The sequence below is a fragment of the Apis laboriosa genome, unplaced genomic scaffold, assembly GCF_014066325.1.
Source record: "Apis laboriosa isolate Shangri-la unplaced genomic scaffold, ASM1406632v1 scaffold5213_cov150, whole genome shotgun sequence".
NCBI lineage: Eukaryota > Metazoa > Arthropoda > Insecta > Hymenoptera > Apidae > Apis > Apis laboriosa.
In genome coordinates this window covers 355,267-375,445 of record NW_025223582.1, presented here as the reverse complement: position 1 = coordinate 375,445, position 20,179 = coordinate 355,267, and the positions used below count along the sequence as shown (strand labels likewise).

The following is a 20,179-nucleotide window of genomic DNA, read 5'->3' as shown; positions in this document are numbered from 1 at the left end:
TATTTATTTTTTCCAATATAAAAAAATTTTGATGAACAATATTTTTGAATTATCAAAAATATTATTTATAAAAATTTCTGAAATTTAATCGAATGAAATTAATAATAGAAATTATTATATACATTACAACTCCATTGATTATTATACATTAAAATCGATGATTAATTAATTTTGTAATGGTAAGTAAATCTAGGAGCACGAATTGTAGTTACATCCGTCTGACTCAACCTGTGGGAACGATTCATTTCTTTCTATTTTGCTCCTTTAGATGGACGATATGGAGCTCAAAGCGTGCTTAACCTTGCGAGTTCACACATCCACACCCGTGGCTTTGTGAGAAATCGTCGGCTTGGTGTGTACCCTCGTATGCACACAACCGTGAACAGGCCATATTTAGGGAACGTAAGCCTCAGCGAGTTAAATTCGCGTCTTTAGGATGGATGGGAATTATCTTGAAAAATTTTATTATTAAACGATTTTAAAATTTTTTTTTTTTTAAATATTCAAATATTCCGAAAATTTGACACTGACCGATAAACTTTAAATTTTAAAAATTTATAACAATCATTTTTTACAAAGAAGCTAATATCTAGAAAACTATAAGAGATTAAGTTATAAGGAAAAATTATTGTTCTTGATGTCCTCGATGACATGTATTAAGATTAAGATGATTAAAACTATCTATCCTATTATGGTTAATTATTTTGAAAAATTTTAACTGAAAAATATTAAATTCAAAAAAATTTAAGAAATATGAAAATTTATAAATCGAAAAATTATAAGATTAATTTGAAATTTGAATCAATTCCCATGACAATTTGGATAAGTTCCATGGATTCAAATGGCTCAACTTCCGGCGTGAATGCAGAAATTTCCTTTTATATTCAAATCTAACCGAGCTAAACCGAAGAATTCAAAACTCAACGAGACAACTTTCACCCTTCTCAAATTTCAATTATCCTGCTCCTTTGCATAAAAAAATTATTACGCAAATTTTTTCACTATATCTAACCTAACCTAACAAGAGATCGTCTCAAAGAACGATGAAACACGATAGTTTCCTACAACCTGAGGACGATCGTATGACGGACAGAAAAACTTCGCACGCATATGAAATCGATCTGATAGAGAATCATAGGTGTACAGTTAGTTTTTCCGAACATATTATCGATTGTTCGACTAATAGTATAATTTTAGATAATGCAGAATGATTTACTCAACTCAATTTAAATACAATATAACATGAGAAAGGTATTATCTTGTGTCGTATATAATCAATAGAAAAGTTAATCTAACTGCATCAAGGTTAATTGTTTGTCTGTTAGCTGTGATTCAAAAAAACTAATCATACGATTCTTTTATCGTTTACTTTGATATTATTATTTAACTCTCGATATCTATAATATTATAAAATAACAACTATATTTATGTTTTTAATTTTTCAAATTATGAATTATTTGAAAAATGAATACGTGAAATTCTAAATAATATAGTTGAATTTATATTTTTATTAGTTTTATATTATATTATTTATATTAGTTAGAATTTATATTAGAATTTTATGATAATTAATTAATGAAATGACGTTAAAAGCTAATTATTCCTGATTGTTATTCATAGCATATATTATATTAAAATATTTATATTACACATACAATCTAATTAAAAAGTGTATGGATAAACTTAACTCTGTGAAATGAATAATATAATATAACTATTATACACAATAGAAAAAATTTACGCAATAATATTTCACGAATAAAAATTTGAAATGACGTAATTCGCACTATTATATAATTATTAATATTATATAATTATATTAAATTATATGAAATCAATCAAATGATAAATATTTTTTTAAATATATCTTGTGTTTTTATATCATGTTAAAATAAAAATTAATAACAAAGTATATTTAAATTAATTTTAGTATCGTATAAAATTCTACAATATATGTAATGTTATTATAAATCAATAAAGAATGAATTTTATTATGAACTTTTTATTTCATTAAAACTGGCTAAAAAATTCCATAACCTGCATAATATCGATTATACGATATATATCGATATTACGATTAACGATATTCCGTTACGAATAATTCTAATTATATTATACTTTAATTAATAAAAATGGAAATAATGATATGAGTATAATAAAATAAAACAAATGTTATCGAGTATTTAGTATACTTGCATTAGCAAAGAACGTTCTAACTAAAAATATTAATTTAAAGTATCAATAAATATCGCAAAAGATATCAGAACTAAAAAATCCATTATTTATACGCCACTGCGATATGCATATACATTTGTAGGCATGCGAAGGCTTTGTTCGTTGAATTATATCACAAAATCTTCATTTATGCCGATGTAACCACGTTAACATTACCGATGTCAAAATTCTTTTTCAACAACAGAAATTAAATGTCATTGTGCTGATTGCAATCATACTACGTGCCATGATATTTTCATGATTTGAAACAACGTTTTATGATTCACGCTTCTAATTGCAAGCAAATGTTTTACATGTATGATGTATTTTAATGATAAATAACTTTATGATATTTATTATTTTAATTAAAATAAATCGAAAGAATTAAAATAAATACCTGTCATCTAGTAGACGTGTTAGATCAGTCATCTCGCGCTCGAACTTGAATTTTGACACCTCGCAAAGCAGGGCGTCACGTTCGCCAATGACCTCCGAAAGTTCACGTTGCAATCTCTCGATTTCTGCATATTGTCGACTGATCAATTGATTTTTCTCTTCAAGGATACTCTCGACATCGGGGTCCAAAAGACCGGCCGGGTCACCGACACTTCCCAGTACCGTACTCATACCGTTTGTTTACTTTCACTGAGCGCGCACACACGTTTTCGTCCTATCTCGTTCGATACTGGTCTCACGAACGTTTCTCTCGACGAGATCAACGAGATCACAAATGGCACGCGCGTCCACTATCAGCACGCGGCACATATAGAAACGCCCCCAGCCCCATATCCAACACGAATATCACATAGGACGGACACTCTGTCCGTGAAAAATCAACGAAGAATCATCCACGAAACAACACCGTTTCATCGCGTATTCGCCATCTTGCATCTATTGCCACCTCTCGGCTCGTGTCAGTCCTGATTCACGATCGTTCCTGTTCCAATTCCATCGAATCGTTTGTCCAGAAATACTTAATTGCGCATGCGTGTTTCGTTGGTTTGCTGGAACTGGAGTGGGTTTATTATTACTGTCGTTATCGTAGCGAACTACGCCATCTCGAATGGAAACATTCAAATGATATGCTTTCTTTTTCGATTTTTATTTTCTCAATAAATCGAATCATTTGATTTAAATTTTATATACTATTTCTTTTACACTTTATATCAATTTATGAATTATCTAGTATTCTTGTTAATTATAGGTATATCTTTCAGCATAATTATTATTTAAAGAAATGTTGATATTTGAAGATTCAAATATAAACAAGGACATCAAATTTAAATAGATTAGAATATTTTCAGTTATATTTTTTGTTTAGATTCACATTTTTTATATATAAGATTGTTTATATTTTTGAAATAATAGAAATAACGATATGTTAAATTTTGAAAATTTGTTTCATGTATCAGAATATTTACATATACTAAAATGTCGGATATAAATTTATACGCAAATATTATACAAATCTTAGTAAAGCGAATAAATAATTACAAACTTCATTACTTCATTATTGTCTTATCACAAAGTTTCTAGAATTATTTTGAATAAATAAATATACAATAATAAAATTATTTTCTAAATTTAGCATATATTTTAAAAATATTTATAAATAATATGTTGAAAAATCATAAGTGATTACATTTCGATATATTTCAAATAATGTTTTGCATATTTATTAAATGTAAATTTACAATACCATCAGAGCAAAACACGCGGTCTCCACATTACAAAAATAGGTTATCTTTCTACGCTGCGTTTCACTTCGTACTTTCGTCTTGCTAAACGACTGATTTCCGCTTCGTTTGTAAATCATAAGAAAAAAATATTTTTGTTTTGTTAAAACGCGATTGTTTTCTCGTGTTTATTACCGCGTGGGTGAAAGGATAAGACATCAAGGTCGATGTACTGATCGTGATAATCAGATCGACAGCGAAGAGGGACATTCTCGTCCTTTTAATAACTATCTTTAAATGCGACACGTGAACGTGGTGATAAGGAGATAACAGATTTTTCGGTGTATAACCGAGAAAACATTGTGAACAAAATAAAAAAGGATGACAGTTTATTCAGAACAGATTCGAATTACTGCGCGTAATGTAAAACATATTTTTTCGGGTGTGATATTTAGGTTATCTCATTGGATCCTTATCGAGATTGAAAAACGATGAGATGCCATGGATATACCCGGTGATAAACTTTCCGTTTTCATTTTCAACTACATCATCTGATGAACATTTTATGAATGTTATCAAGCATTAATTAATATGTTTGCTACAATGGAAACAACGTGCTTGACTTGAACTCAGGTTAAGCAATTCTATGGAGCGTTCTCTACTATTGTTATGACGAAATAATTGCTCAAATTCCTACTAAAAATTTCTGTAAATGGAAAATTCCTCCTGTTCAGCATCTGTTATATTAATAAATAAAAAAAATTACAACAAGAAGAAAATAATTTGAATTAAATTTATGATTGAATGTAAAAAAAAGAAAAAAAAATTAAGAAAAAATATACATTTAATTGAAGAAGTGAAACAAGTGTAAATTATTGAACTAAGGAAAATAAATGAAATATACTATATAATACTTGGACTCTCATAATCAAGACATTATTGATTTCATTACTTCTTTAAGTTATATATGAAAATTAAAATTTTACTTTATAAAACAATAGTTTATAAATTTAAAAATATTTTATTTATATTATATTTTAATACAATTAAAAGAGAAATATATGTTTCTAAAATGAATAATCAAAGAAATATATGTTTAAATATAAATTTTCTTTTTAAATATAGTGCTAATATTATAACTTACAATTGTATAATGTTTGTTTAACAATATTTTATAACAATTATTTATACTTATTTAAACAAATTGTACAAATATTAAAACATTTTTAAAATGAAATTCATGCTTTCTTCTATAATCTTAATTATTGCTACTTTTTATTTTTTGAATTACACAGCATGAGTTTATTTTATAAATATTTTATTAATAAAATCATCAATATATTCTAAAATTTAAACTTTTATGTATTTTATACAATATCATGTTCTCATAGACCTATAAACTTGTTATGTTTACATTGAAAGTAACGTCCTTTAAACTTAAGAAGAAATCATGACAAACAAAAAAAAAAATCTATAAATTGTAATGTGGTATATTTCAAATAGTGTTTGTGCCATTCCTCTCATATGCAAGATATTGGCTACAGTTAACAATTCATAAGCATTCATATAAAAATTATAGAAACTTAGAACCATTCTAGAGAAAGAAATAAATTGTCTTTTAGTTAAAATTTTTGGATATTATATTCTTAAAAAATTTACTTCAATCATGACAGAAATCACCATTCAAGATTTACAGAAGCTTCTCATATATTTCTCAAAAAATACTTATAGAGCCAAGGATGCAGATAGCACGGTAACTTATATATATATATATATATATATACATATACATATACATATATATATATATATATATATATATATATACATATATGTACATATATTCCAATGGATTAATCTTTTTTCTTTATAATTCTAAACAATACTTTTTTTTTAGAGTCAAGCAATTATGCAGAGATGTGTTCTGCTTATTGATTTAGATTACACTCATTATATCATAAGCAATAATGATGGTGATCTCAGTGCACATTATCCTAGCCATCTTATTATTTTAGATGGTGAGAAGAGTAGGAATCCAAATATGTGTGATACGCCGCCACCACTGCCTCGCACAACAGAAACTATATATGAAAACACTTTTGACTCTAACAGATTGAAGGATTTGATAAAACAAGCTAGATTTGCTAGGTGTCGTTCTCGATTTCCACTGCCTGTAATAATGTATAAAGGTAGACATGTATGCAGATCAGCTACTCTATCTGGAGGACCAGAAATTTATGGTAGATCCGGACTAGATTATTTATTTGCTGGTAGTGAAGGTATAATTTCCATTCAACATCAAGTAGATGAAGCTCGTGGAAGTGATTCTGTACTTAGTGAATGGCAATTGTTTGATAAAGTTAGGCATCATGACATCAAGCTTCTGAAATTTCTCAAAGTAGGAACTATTATTGACTTCATGGTTGAGAAGAAGAAAGTAAAATTTGGAGTAAAGTAAGTAAATCAATTTTAATTGATAATAATTTGATGCATGCATTAATTGAAAAAATTAATTAAGAATATTATCTGTTTTTTATTACCAAATATGTCTTTTATTTGAAATAAATTATATTGTACTTTTTTAAACATTATTTATAATATTAGTATTTATAATATTAATGTAGAAATAATTAGTATTAAGTATTTATATATTATGTATATTATATTTTGAAATGAATTTTAGAGTAAATATATTACCATAGATTATATTTTCATATATTAAAAATTTTTGTTATTTTATTAAAATGACAAGATAAATTTTTATTCATGTTCTCTTATGATCAAAGTATAATTGGATATAGAGATTTAAAGAAAAAAAAAGATAGAAAAAATTAAGAAAGCAACTTTCACTTCTTCACAGAGTCAATGAAGTTTCATAGCAATTAATAGCATGATTAGTTTTTTTATTCTATGAATTCACTTTTTAAAGGACTTTAAACAGAGCTTTTTTATTCAATACTCAGTGTGACATCCTCAGAGAAAGTAGACAAAGAGAAGAGGTATTCCGAATTCACCTTGATTTCATTACCATATCCTGGATGTGAATTCTTTAAAGAGTTTAGAGAGAATGATTATTTGGCTAAGGGATTAGTATTTGATTGGTCTCAGACACACGTAGATGCGCAAATCGGAGTGCCAGAAGATTCAATTTCTGCACAATTACGAATCAATTGGGATGAATATCAAGTCTGGGATTTAGTCAAATTAACTCAAAATTATTTGAAACTTATATTACGATATTTAAATGACAGTGGTAATGGGATATTAATTCATTGTATCTCAGGTATGTCTTTTTTGCGATAATATAATTTTTATAACGTAATATTTAATTTTATGTAATTAATAATACATAATACTATTTGTAGGATGGGATCGCACACCTTTATTTATTTCATTATTAAGAATCAGTTTATGGGCTGATGGTGTAATTCATACATCATTGAACGCATTTCAAATTCTTTATTTTACCATAGCGTACGATTGGATGCTGTTCGGCCATGATTTAGAGGATCGACTAAGCAAAGGAGAGGAAATATTCTTCTTTTGCTTTTATTTTCTAAAGCACATTCATGATGAAGAATTTAGTATTCATCCGCGTCATAGCAAATCTAGACACACAGTTCTACGCAACGACAGTGATTCACAATTAGATAACGTTATGTTCGATAGCGAATCGGTAGTGACATTGAGCTCAGTCAGTTCTAACTTAAGTCTGAATAGTTGGTGTAGTTCTGTTAGTCAAAATAGCAGAGACAGTCAAGATAATAATCCACCAGCGGTGTTTCACTGTTCTTCCACAGAACCTCAAGATGACAGTCAGAGTAACGGGTAAAATATATTTATTTTCTACGTATATAATATTTTTCTGTAATTGCTTCTTTTATAGGAACGTTGTACCATGGTCATTTTATCCTTCTCCAAATAAAGAAGGAATTGCTCATGGATCACGATCACCTTTACCACACAATCGAACTTCTCCTGTTGCGGTTCCTGTACCTGGACGTCTTCGACAACGAAATGAATCCTCTTCGTCGGGTGGCTCTTGGCAGATGATATCTGGAACTGGAAGTTTACGTGGTTCCACAACTGCTAATGCCCCGCTCACAGATGGACTGACAACTAGTTTAGCTTGTAAGCCTCTTTGTGAAACTTTTACGGGACATACATCTCAAGAATCGAGTACGACAATTATTGAGGATGAAGTTTGTGCGTCGTCGGCACAGTAAGTATCATATTATTATTAAAATTATTATAAAAAAAATTATAAATTCCGTAATTTTAATATTATATATGTTTTAGATCTCGCAAAGAAAAATTACAGTGCTTAAGAAGAATATTTTATAATGCTTATAGTCATACAGTTGGGTTTCGAATGAAAGATAATTCCGAATCGAGTGGCTTTGGTCAATTACTCGGTAACTTTGCTGAAAAAGTAGGAATTCTTTCCGTTCAGCGCACATCCTTATGACTATAACGTCATTGACCTCTCATCCCTCTTCCCACAATTATGAGTTTATTGTTATTGACTCCTTGATTCAAGTTAGAATTTTATAAAAATGCTATACAATGAAAATAAAACAATTGTACATTATCATTTATGTGAATAATGTGTTGTTATACAAAAATAATAGCGCGTATACGCGTATTATGAATAAAAACTTGATATTTTTGTATATATATATATATAATATTTATATGTATATATATATATATATATATATATATGAGTGTGTATAAATGTGCGCGTGTGTTCTGATTTTGCTTTACATTTATTCTCGATACATATATATATATGTGTATTACAATGACTGCCATCTGTATAAGATTATTATTAGCACAGATGCATAGTAATTGATGTTCAAAAACAAATTATAACTATAAATTATAATATTAAAACGCATAAAATAGTTCTACTAGATCATTTATCCTTAACTTAATAATTATTTAAAAAAGAAACATTTGCATATTATTTTTATTAATTTATCTTTTTAAATATTTAAAAACAATATTACAAGTTCATTACATGTACAATTCTAGAAGGTACAACATGTTCTCTACACAGTGGACATTGTGGTTTAGTATGCAACCAATCAGTAAGACAAAACCAACAAAACAAATGACCACAGGGTGTGGTAGTTGTTGGCACTTTTTCAAGACACAACTGGCATATCAACTTATTATGTTTCTCATCAAGTATTGAATATTTCTCAAAATGATTTTCACTTTTATAATTTTGCCAGATTTTCAACATACACTGTATAAGTGTAGCAATTCCTAATAGCCTCAATCCTGAACTGATAGTATCAGTAGGCCGATGACCATACACCTTTAAATTTAAAAAAAAATAATGGCAAATATCAAATGTTATTGTAACAATACTTTACAGTAATTACCTTTGCATAATCTACTCCTGCTATTCTTTTACTTAAACTATAATATCGACCAAATATATAAAATAATCCTTTATGCAATAATATAAAAACAGGTATTATAGTATACATTTTTGATATGAAAGAATTTAAAAATACTACAGTTGTAGGAGTTAATTTACTGTGAGGATGATTAATTGATAATTCCAATTGTTTTAATAATCTTATCAATGCTTTTTCACCAAAACATTCTAAAATTACTGCCAATATTCTTGCCTAAATAATAAGTAGATAATGCATATTAAAAAAATATATTGTATTTATTTATTATATTTTAGCTACATACATATATAGATGGAACTTTATAAGCTTTTAAATTGGCTTGCACAAGTCCAGTATATTCTTCACCCAACGTTTGATTACCCATTCCCGATGTAAAAAAAAAATAAACTAATTTAAATGGAATATCAGAGTGAATAAAGGGTAATAAACCCGTTTTCCTTTGCAAAATTTGTAGTATATCGATAACCTTTTCTCGTAAATATTTGACAAAGTCATCATCTCTTTGATGTGATCGTAGAATTTCGCCTTGACTTGCAATATTTAATTTCCGATATTTTTTTTTCATTTCCATAATTGGTAAATAATTTTTTTAATTTTATTGAAAATATATAATAATATTGTTTTAGTAAATTAAACAATTAACACAAGGATCGTAATTATCAATATTAAAGATAATAAGTAATTAATGAATATTATTAAGGAAAATTATTTTTCAAAACAATCTAATCTAACCTCAAATATTTAGAAAAATTTTTTCACTTTTTGTGCTATTCACTTTTAATATTATTACAGTAAAAGAACATACTTATTATCTATTAAGTATTATAGAAATAATAAAAAACTATTAGATGTTTCATAAGAATTAAGAAATATCATCAAATTATGATATTCATTACTGTAAAAAACGTCATTCATGACACGCACAATCATTGTGAAACAAATTTTTGTTAAACTAAAATTATTTTAAATAACAATTTTAGTTTGCGATATTTTTTCTTTGTATTTTAATTGTCATAATATTAAACGATTTTAAACTTAAGACTATAAAACAATGTACCCAAATATATATAACTTAAATTTATGTGAGTTTGAAATATATTAAAATTTTATATATATAAATATATAATACTAAATATAAAATGTTTAAGATACATAGAGCAAATATAAAATAAATTTTTATTCTTAAAGAAAAATTTTCTTAATAAATAGGATTTCTTTTTAAGTATATAAAACAATATATAAAATTTTAATAATAAAAACTTACCAATGTCGTAACATTTCGTTACCCTATGTTAATTAAAAAATTAAAACGAAATATACTAATTTTTTAATTATTAACAACTAATATTAATTATTTATTTATTTTTTTATAATATTAGAAATATATATATATATATAAATAATAATGAAATAAAAAATAAAGCACAAACAAAAAAAAGAATAAAAAATAAAATAAGTTTAACGTAAAAAATTTAAATATGATCACGAATATTTTCTAACATAAGAAACGCAACTAACAGATAATATTATAAACACTCTATAAACCATTATAATTTTTTTAACTTGAAATTCATATTTTGATTATTACCGATCAATGGAGTCTTCTGATGAGTAGATAAAGCAGACGTATGATGCATTTCTTACATTGAGTACGCCATCTATATAGTTATAGTTATATAGTCACGGGCAGAGGCCAAAGCGGCGAGCAGCAGAGAGGCATCGCCCTAGATAACGGTAGAATCGTGGGCTGGTGTCGTGCTGTTTTTTCGCGAAAGTGCTTGAAAACCAAAAGAAACGTAACGAAATCATTCGCGAGAAGAAGAATCGTCATCCGAATTAAGATTGTTTTCTCATGGTGTGTGAACAGCCGTCTTGAGCCAGTGATTATCGGTTTTTCGAGACGACCGAACAAGAGGACCGTGCCCCGAGGAGCTTTGGTGCACCCGCGCCGCGCGAGACATTCGACCAGTGCGGAATTTCTGAGCCAGTGATACGTTCGTTTCGTTTTTAACTTTATTTCGTGGCTCCATATTACTCGGCACCAGTCCACGGATTCTCTTCAATTGCTTTCGATGTGTTCGTTACGCCAACGGGACGACGAACCGAGCAGAACAGGAGTAGGAAGCGAGTAATCGCCGGAGAATCTCTGTAGATTGGGATATAGTGGGCTGTGAACAAGGACGGAGAACGGGAAAGAGAGGGAGACAGTGTACGAAGGAGTGCGCGAGGAAGAAAGAGAGAGACGAATAGAGTGCGACAGAAGGCCATTAGATTCAAGGAGTACACGGATGTATATACGTCGATTGTTCACTGAACAAATTTAACGAATATTTTGAAGACGCAAGGTAAGAGAAAACCAATGTCTCTATAGGGATATATAGTTTCTAAAAAAAGAACAGCGTCCAACCCCCCGTGAGGTCGTCGTGGCGTGGCACGCCAGGCAAACGCCGCCGGAAATCATGCACGGTGGCCGCCCGCGCATTTTCTCAGGCGGTGCCCGATCCTTCGTTGATTTTTAAAATTAAAAACATCTATTTATTTCATTCATTTTTTTATTAATTCTTTCTATATCGTTCGATTATTATTTATGTTCTTATAACGATCTTTTTTGCTTACACCAATTTCTCGTGTCAAAGAGTGTCTCTATGGTTAAAAAGAAACCAGGTTTTCTTACAGGTTAGGTTCGAATATCTCTTCTCTATTGAATCGTAACGTTTCGATTTATCGAATTCGCGATAAACATAATAATTGAGATTCGCGCGAAAAGCAAAAGTTTAGTTATAATATACCGGCAAGGACAAACCGGCTATAGAGACTCTTTGTCGAATACTTTCGCCTGTTCGTTTTTCTTGACTGTTCGATGATTCACGTGAGTCACTGGTGGCGCAGGAAGTGACTCGAGAAGAAAGAAACCCGGCAACGTGCAACGGTGTTGCTTTGTGTCTCGAATATTTGTTTCTCGTGTTCAGAAGCTATGTTAAAATATATATTTTTGCAATTTGATTCGTTCGATGCGTTCGAGATTCTCGAATAGGATCTATCGATTTGAGTATAATGCAATTCTATATTAATCACGCATGAATTTTCTTCGTGTAAAAACAATGTTATGTAGTAAAAAATTATGGCGCATGATCAATTTTTTGCTTCGAAGAGTACAATTTTCGTCATAATTGGTTAATTCATTGTCGATGTTCTTAGTCCATCGAATTTGACATAGTAGATTAGCTACCATTTAAGATTTATTGATACATTGACAATTGAGCTATAAGAGCAACTAATTATTGGCGCTGTTGAATCAATGCGATGAAGAATGCAGTGTACTGTCATGTGATCTGTAAATTCTGTTTCTATGGCAGTCATGAGCAATCATTTTCGTGGAAATTGTATTTCATGTTCTGCTTAAATCATTTATGAAAAATAATTATTTTAATTAATAAATTAATAAATATGTTTATTTATTTGTATTTATTATTTGTTATTTATAGTTTATCAAACATTCATTAATAGTATTTTATTTTTGAAAATTTGTGATTTTTATATTTATATAATAAATTAAAATAATGAAAAATAATGAAACTTGTAGAAAATAACATTGAAAACAAAAATGGTGAAGGTGGCATGGAAGTTATCAGAGACAAAATAGATAACGAGTCCGAAAGCCGCGTAGCTAATTTAATGAGTTATTTTTAGTCGCCTTTTTGACATTCCATACGTCGGTTTATTTTATATCCATATTTAGTTGATAGAACAAATCGTATAAATTAAAATAATTTATTTTTGAATATTTGAATAATATTAATAATAAAGATCCTACATATTAAAATAAAAAAAAGAAAATACGTTTTACAAAAAACTTTTTAAATATTTATCTTAATATTTTTTTTTACAATTTTTATAATTAAATGCAACTAAAGAAATTTTTTTATTATTCTTGTAATAGTTAATGTTCATTATTTAATATCAGAATTTTCGATATTACACATCGAAAAAAAAGTATAAAAAATAAAATTTATTAATGCAATTTATATACAAATGATCAAGTATTTTATATTTTTAATAATAATTTTTTATTTTCAATAAAAAAGAAGATATTAACTATTCTGTAAAAACAAAATTTTGTCGTCAATTTTTTTTTAACATCATAAATGAATTATTCGTTAAAAACCACGTATATAGATTGGACAAATATTTTATATTATTTTTATTTGAAGAGATAATAAGAGATATATTTGTATCTGTATTATATATTTCACGTTCGGTTCGATTTAAATTATAGTATGAATAAAGATGATTCCCTGAACAATATTGCCGTGCTGTTGCCGCCGTATATGTGCGCACGTGTGTGTGTATGTGTGTTTTCTCTGATAAAAAAGCAAATTCCAATCGGCGAACGAACTAACTTATAAAGTCCTGAAAATTTCACACATATTTTCGGGCGTGACGCAATATTTGAGATAACGAGAAGAAGCCGGACATATGGGGAGAAACAAATTCGTCGGATCAGAAAAAAACACATTTGAATAGCACATTTTTGTTCCTTGAGATAAATACATGAGAAAATATCGTGCTATGATAAAGTCGAATACCTATACTAATGATGAAATTCGATATGGACAAAATTGACAGATTGATAAATTGTTGAACATTTTTGATATTTCGTTTCATACTAATAAGATAAAAGAAGAAAAAGATTTTTTCATTAGAAAAATATGATTTATATACTTTTAATTTTTATATTTAAATTAAAATCATCAGTTTAGAAAATAGCAGAGTTTGGATATCAATTTCGTGATCAATTTTTATTTCATAATCTATAATATCAAAATAAACAACTCAAAGAATAGTTAATAATTAATGAAAAATATTTTATAAATATTTCTTGATATAAATTATTTTGATAAAAATTAATAAAATTAACTATTACTTTGACTCAAAATGAATTTTTTTTAATAAAAATTTATCAATTTATATATTTATTTATATTTATTATTTATATATTTGTATTATACTTTATATATTTTAACCAAGTCAGCAAATGGAAGTGCAACTTTCGTAAGCACAATAAAAATATTTCGAATTTCATGATGACATTGTACGTCATCGAAAAATAAAACTAATGAAGATGATTTCATTGCATATCATTTGAATGCATGCTGATTGAGATAAATATCGACCTCGGTTTCTATAAATAGGAAGAGTATATTATAGAATCTATATAGTATTTTTAAATTATTTTTTTATTGTATTTTTCTTAACTTAAAATTCGAAATCTTGGAAATTTTCATAAATTCATAATCATTTCATTTTTATAAATTTTATAAATTTTAAATTTTAAATTTAAAGTTTTTATAAATTAAATTTTTATAAATTATTTTTCCTAAATCTTTTTATTTTTCAAATTTTGTTTTTTTGAATTTTTTTTTTAAACTTTTTATATTATGAGAATATATATTTAATTTTATATAAATGAGTTAAACAACATTCATTCTTTTTCAAATAATAAAAAATACTGTCGCGAAAATTAGATAAATCCATAAATATCTATTATACAGATATTTGCATGATTATTATATCTTCAAATAAAACATAGCTTTACTAGTGTTCATAGAGTAAGGTTTCGTGCAAAATTACTATTACGTTCACTTGGCGAGACGAGAGTGACTCATGAACTAATGCAATCATTCGTAACACTCGGTACGCGAGAAATGACGTAACGAAAAACGTATCGCGTCATATCCGCGTTGTTGTATGACACTTTTCCACATTTTATCGCATTACTGCTTTGCTCACGCTGGTTCGATCTCCATCTATCTGTCTGTATTTTATCATTCTCCGTATTGAAATCTTTAAAACACCTTCATATTTAAATAAGTCGAACAAATTATTTTGTTTATTAAAATATTGTTTCTATATTTTGAATTTAAATAATGATACGTATAAATTAAAATATTATGAAAATTGTTTTTAATTAATTTTTTAAAATCTTTTTTAACTAGAAATTTCATTCTACTCTTATTTTATTAATATCAATGAATTTTATCGATGATCCATTTAATTTTATTAAATTTCAATTTTTGTATTGCGTTCCTTAAACGATAAAGATCATCAATAGTATAAAATATAGATCAAAAATAAAAATTAAATTTAGCTTTTTTTTTTTCTTTTTTGAAGAGAAAAATTTTGTTCAAATTTGAATATTTAAATGGGATATAGAGAATAAAAATAAATGTTTGAATGGCGTGATGAATTTTATTAATTCTAATTCCAAGTTTGCATTTGTAATTTACTTTCACAACATGCGTGTTCGCTTTTTCTTTAGAAAATTCTATCGAATTTGCCTACCCTTGATAACTCGACGCGTATTTATAAGTTATTGGTTCTTTATTTATAGTATAAACTCGTTCCATAGACTTTGACGAATAAATGGTTATCGATACTTATCGATACTTATGGTTTGGTTTAGCGAAATGCTTTGCATTGAGCGTAACTTAAGAAAATCTCGTTAAAGATTTAGTATCTATTTTTAAAAAGATTTTTTATTTTTAAACTGTTCTGTATAAAAAAAAGATCTAGAAATAAAGATTTAACTTTAAATCACATCTACAAGTCTAACTGGATCTAGGATTAAAAATTAAATTTTGAAATGATGATCTCTGATATTTTTAACAATATTTTTTAAATAATCAAATTAAAAATCTTAAATTCTTAAATGAAATTTAGAATCTAGAACTTCCCTTTAATAAAAATGATCTAGAATAATTAAATAAAGTAATTTCCAAATTAATGTTAAAAAATAGGATATAGGATAACATAAATGGAATTAAAAGAAGCAATCGTCATTGTCTGTAAGTGGCTTAATATAACTTGGTAGGAAGGTAAAGAATCTAAGTACAGTTAAAGGGAGGAAAAAAAGAGCATTATAAATTAGCAATGGTCATTTAAACGGTTATGGAAGCGACGATATATCCTTGATGGTACTTCTGGCTGTGAGCTATATTTCAAACAGCGATACATAGCTTGCTACTAAAACGGTTGATATAGATGCACGCGTTATGCCTTTGTAATCGATAGTTTCGGACTAGTCTCGGTTATATCCCGATTGCTATAGCACGATTATGCTGTTAGCTCGAGTTCCACGAAATCTATTGGGTGTTTCTAGAGAATTTTTTAAATCTTCTTTTGTGCTCGTGGATTCGTATGATATTGTATCTTTACATTTACATTTTTGAATCAGGAATTCGAATAAGACTTCTTGATTTTAGTCGTTTTGAAATATAACCTCGAAAATGAAAATAAATTTTTCATTAGATTGGAAAAAATTACCATATAATTGGTGTCGAATATAATAAGAAGTTTAAATTCTCTAATTTTGAAAATATAAAAATTAATTCTCAATGTTTTTGTGCAAAAGTTTGTGATTAATGATTAAAAAAACAAAAGAAAATTTTGAAATAAAATATATCAAAATATTGAAATAGTATGAGAAACTATTTAATGAAAAATCACTATTATTGAATTTAATTAATTGTTTTACATCTCTTCGCGAAAAACTGAAATATAACAAATGTGAAATGAATAAATTTTCTACAACAGCTAAAACATCCACAAATTAAGAAATATTAAAAATTTTTTCTTAATCATAATGCTATTCATACGATGTGACGATACGATTATTTTTAACTTGTACTACTTCCACAACAGGAAACAAAATGATAACAGACTTTACCTCGATTATAAAAATTCCGTAAAGAAACATGTTAGAAACATGTTTCTGTTCAATCATTTGTAATTTTTCAAAAGCTTCGGTCCAGAACATTCTGATAAATATTCTGGCAATTAAAAATTAAAATTTCTCAAGGAAAATTCCGTCGTTCTTTTTATCAACAAGGTCGACTGAATTTTATTCTTGTTTTTTTATTACACTTATCTTTTTTAGTTTTTTTTTTAAGTTATTGATTTAAAAAAATTTATTTATTTATATAAAAGATTTCTGATAGAATCTTCTACCAGATTTCGATGTATAAAATTTTATAGGTACAAAATTTTTAGGATCTTTTAAATTTTATAGATAGAATTTATGGGATCTTTGAAATTGTATATGACATAAAATTTTTAGAATTTTACAAGTATCGGATTAAGAAGGAATTTTACATGCATGAAATATTCTAGAATGTCCTGTATTTTATAAATATTTAAATTTTATGGGTATACAAATTTTTTGAATCTTTTAAAAATATCTAGTATAAAAATATTAAAAATAGAGACAAAATTTTTGATAAATAAAACAAAATCTTTGATAAATAACGTATTTGAATAAGTAACAACGTATAAAAATAATAAATTCATTCGTAATACATTGAATTTTTCATTTCCAATTTCTTTTCAATTTCTTAAAATTGAAAATTGAAAAATTCCATAAAATTAAAAATTATTCATCGTAAAATTAAATTCTACAAAGAATATTATACCTTCAAATTTTTATTTTTGAATATCATCGAACATGACATAAAATAAATCTTTTTTAAACCAATGAATGTTATGTAAACGAATGCATCTTATCGAGATTAGCTGCGATCTCTGCTCGGATTCCATCGATGTTATCGCGTTTAATGTGCACGGTTAATTTCATCGTTGCAGTTAGAGAAGGGTATTGTGCGACGCAAACCGTTCGATATGGAAATCGTTTGCAAACGAGTCTTCAACGGAATGAATAATTCCATTCCTTCGGTTTTTTTTCCTTTTTTTTTTTTTTTTTTTTTTTTTTTNTTTTTTTTTTTTTTTTTTTTTTTTTTTTTTTTTTTTTTTTTAATACGATTTTCAACTCGTATAAATTTTACTAAATATTCGAGAGATGAAGGAAGAACGAAAGGATATTATACATTTAATTTTATTCATCCGCTTTCACCCGATTTTTATTAGGCTATGAAATGTGTTCTATCGTATCAATTAATTATGACTTACGTTATATCTTTTAAAACGGTATTTCTCAACGCTTTTTGAGTAGCATATCCCTTTTTACAATGGATAAATAATTTACGAATTTTCTCTTTATATTTATTTAAAAATTAATTTTATAAGAAATGGAATATGCGTGTTTTCATAGAAATAATCTTGACGAAAAATAATTACTGAAATTCCCTAGAATTTATAACTAGCAGCACTAGGAATTAGGTTAGGAATAGAATATTGTTATTTAAATACGTGTACTGAAATAAATAAGGAAATCTTGATATCGAAAACTTTTCCATAGAAATAATTTCAATTAAAAATAATTATTGTAACTCCATAGGATTTGTAATCCTCTAAATAATATTCAAATAAGTTTCACAAATATTTTTAATGAAATTTTTTATAAATTAAATTTAATTGGAGATCGTAATCCTCAATTATTTAAATATCGATATTGTTGTTATTAATTATTGTTGTAATTAATTATTTGTATTAATATCATCGTTATTGTAACTGACAATACAATTGTCTATTTATTCCTTAATTGCTTTATCGCAACTGCTGTTTCAGCTGCGTTCTATTATCGTAGCGTTATTTCTATCATTGATAGAGCAATAAGTTATCTTAGATACAGCTAGTGACATTGCTATTATTGTTATTATTACTATCTACTAATGTAGACAGTGCTATTATTGTTGTCATTGTTAGTGTTATTTGGATTACCAATATTATTGCTGTCAACATTGTTTTCATTTCTGCCATCGCTATTATTATTATAAAAATTATATATATATATATATATATATAATATCATATCATATAATTGTCAGTTATGTGATAAAAATTTTTATAATGGCACCAATAATATCGTAATCGTATTAATTATTGCTAATTCGAATCAATTACTTATTACCATTACTGTACATCATTATTAACATTATTATTATTATTTCCCATCAGTATTATCAATCCTTTGACCAATATCACTATTTGCTAAAATCTCTATTATAATTATTAATGATGGTGCTGTTATATTATTTATATCGTTCTTTTCATTAACATTATTATCATCGAATTAATTATTTTACGAATTCATCACGATCTATATCGAAGTTTTCATTCCCTTTCATTTCATCTTTTTATCATAGTTACGAAAAAAAATACCCTAGAATTTCCACCGCCGGAAATTTTTCCACTATCGGCCCAATTCCCCTAGCGCGAGGAGAGAAAAACCCTAGCAATTAAATCGACCAGGATCAACGAATACGCGATATCGTATTACCTCGGTCGAGACAAATCGATAGTCGGTGGCGTATCATCGCGAGGAACACGAGCGGGGAATCGTATAGATTTTTAAACCTGCAGTCTGCGGTATCGAGTTCAAAGTCATGCGGCGTATCGTTTTCAAAGTTGAGTCATTCTGCCCGGTTAACAGCATCAACAGTTGAATTGAAAATTGTAATACTACGTTGTATAATAAACGTTCGCCCATAACGAATGACGATAGACACCGCCATTTTTATTATACTTATATTGTATTTATATTTTTTTCGAGTATTATTTTATGCGCTCATCAAAATGTGTCACTTACACGACACGTATATATGGGTAACGGAATAAAGAAAATGAAATGTAAGATAATACCGAGGTAAATTGTGACTGTTGAAAATAACAAAGGATGTATCGAAAAAAAAGAGGATTTAAGGGAACCCATTAGCTCTCGCCATAAGGTTCACGAACCCATGAGTCATTTCGCGTCACGCAATGACACGGAGCATGTAAGCCCCACAATTTTCTTCGCTGACCATGTAACGCATCGCTGGTGCTTCCAAGAACTGTCACGATATCGTTCAACCTTCGCTAAGTCTCTGTTTTCTCTTCTCTTTTCATGTTTCTTCTTTTTTTTTT

At 27.4% G+C, this 20,179-nt stretch overlaps 4 protein-coding genes across 11 annotated transcripts in view; 2 read left to right on the top strand and 2 right to left on the bottom strand.

Moving 5' to 3' along the window:
• The window catches only part of LOC122717495 (IQ motif and SEC7 domain-containing protein 2), a 77,368-nt gene extending 74,214 nt beyond the window's left edge, over positions 1-3,154 (bottom strand). Inside the window, exon 1 of one of the 4 annotated variants that reach the window (XM_043941619.1) lies at positions 2,612-3,154. In XM_043941619.1, the coding sequence (XP_043797554.1) occupies positions 2,612-2,841 (230 nt within the window). In that variant the 5' untranslated portion in view covers positions 2,842-3,154. The remainder of the gene's footprint in view (positions 1-2,611) is intronic. The other 3 variants (XM_043941617.1, XM_043941610.1, XM_043941615.1) reach the window with 3 other exon arrangements.
• Positions 1-8,707, top strand: part of LOC122717497 (myotubularin-related protein 14) — a 38,101-nt gene extending 29,394 nt beyond the window's left edge. Inside the window, exons 2-7 of one of the 3 annotated variants that reach the window (XM_043941623.1) lie at positions 5,564-5,643; positions 5,788-6,344; positions 6,854-7,173; positions 7,256-7,718; positions 7,777-8,112; positions 8,190-8,707. In XM_043941623.1, coding sequence (XP_043797558.1) covers positions 5,564-5,643; positions 5,788-6,344; positions 6,854-7,173; positions 7,256-7,718; positions 7,777-8,112; positions 8,190-8,358 — 1,925 coding nt within the window. In that variant the 3' untranslated portion in view covers positions 8,359-8,707. The remainder of the gene's footprint in view (positions 1-5,563; positions 5,644-5,787; positions 6,345-6,853; positions 7,174-7,255; positions 7,719-7,776; positions 8,113-8,189) is intronic. The other 2 variants (XM_043941625.1, XM_043941624.1) reach the window with 2 other exon arrangements.
• A 139-nt stretch (positions 8,708-8,846) lies between these two features.
• LOC122717498 (peroxisome biogenesis factor 10) lies at positions 8,847-9,980 on the bottom strand. Its single transcript, XM_043941627.1, has 3 exons — positions 9,606-9,980; positions 9,284-9,535; positions 8,847-9,216 (listed from the first exon to the last, which is right to left on the bottom strand). Exons 1-3 carry the CDS (start codon positions 9,891-9,893, stop codon positions 8,899-8,901), a joined length of 858 nt encoding a protein of 285 aa, XP_043797562.1. The 5' UTR covers positions 9,894-9,980; the 3' UTR covers positions 8,847-8,898.
• A 1,058-nt stretch (positions 9,981-11,038) lies between these two features.
• LOC122717479 (ras-related protein Rap1) overlaps positions 11,039-20,179 on the top strand; it is a 40,886-nt gene continuing 31,745 nt past the window's right edge. For all 3 annotated transcript variants that reach the window (XR_006347221.1, XM_043941588.1, XM_043941587.1), the window contains exon 1: positions 11,039-11,667. The gene's annotated coding sequence lies outside the window, so the exon portion shown is untranslated. The remainder of the gene's footprint in view (positions 11,668-20,179) is intronic.

Excerpts from the sequence above, each read along its gene's own strand:
- LOC122717498 (XM_043941627.1), bottom strand. The coding sequence starts at position 9,893 with ATGGAAATGAAAAAAAAATATCGGAAATTAAATATTGCAAGTCAAGGC. Across the intron at positions 9,536-9,605 it reads ATAAAGTTCCATCTATATAT|GCAAGAATATTGGCAGTAAT; the intron begins GTATGTAGCTAA and ends CTTATTATTTAG. Across the intron at positions 9,217-9,283 it reads CAGGAGTAGATTATGCAAAG|GTGTATGGTCATCGGCCTAC; the intron begins GTAATTACTGTA and ends TTAAATTTAAAG.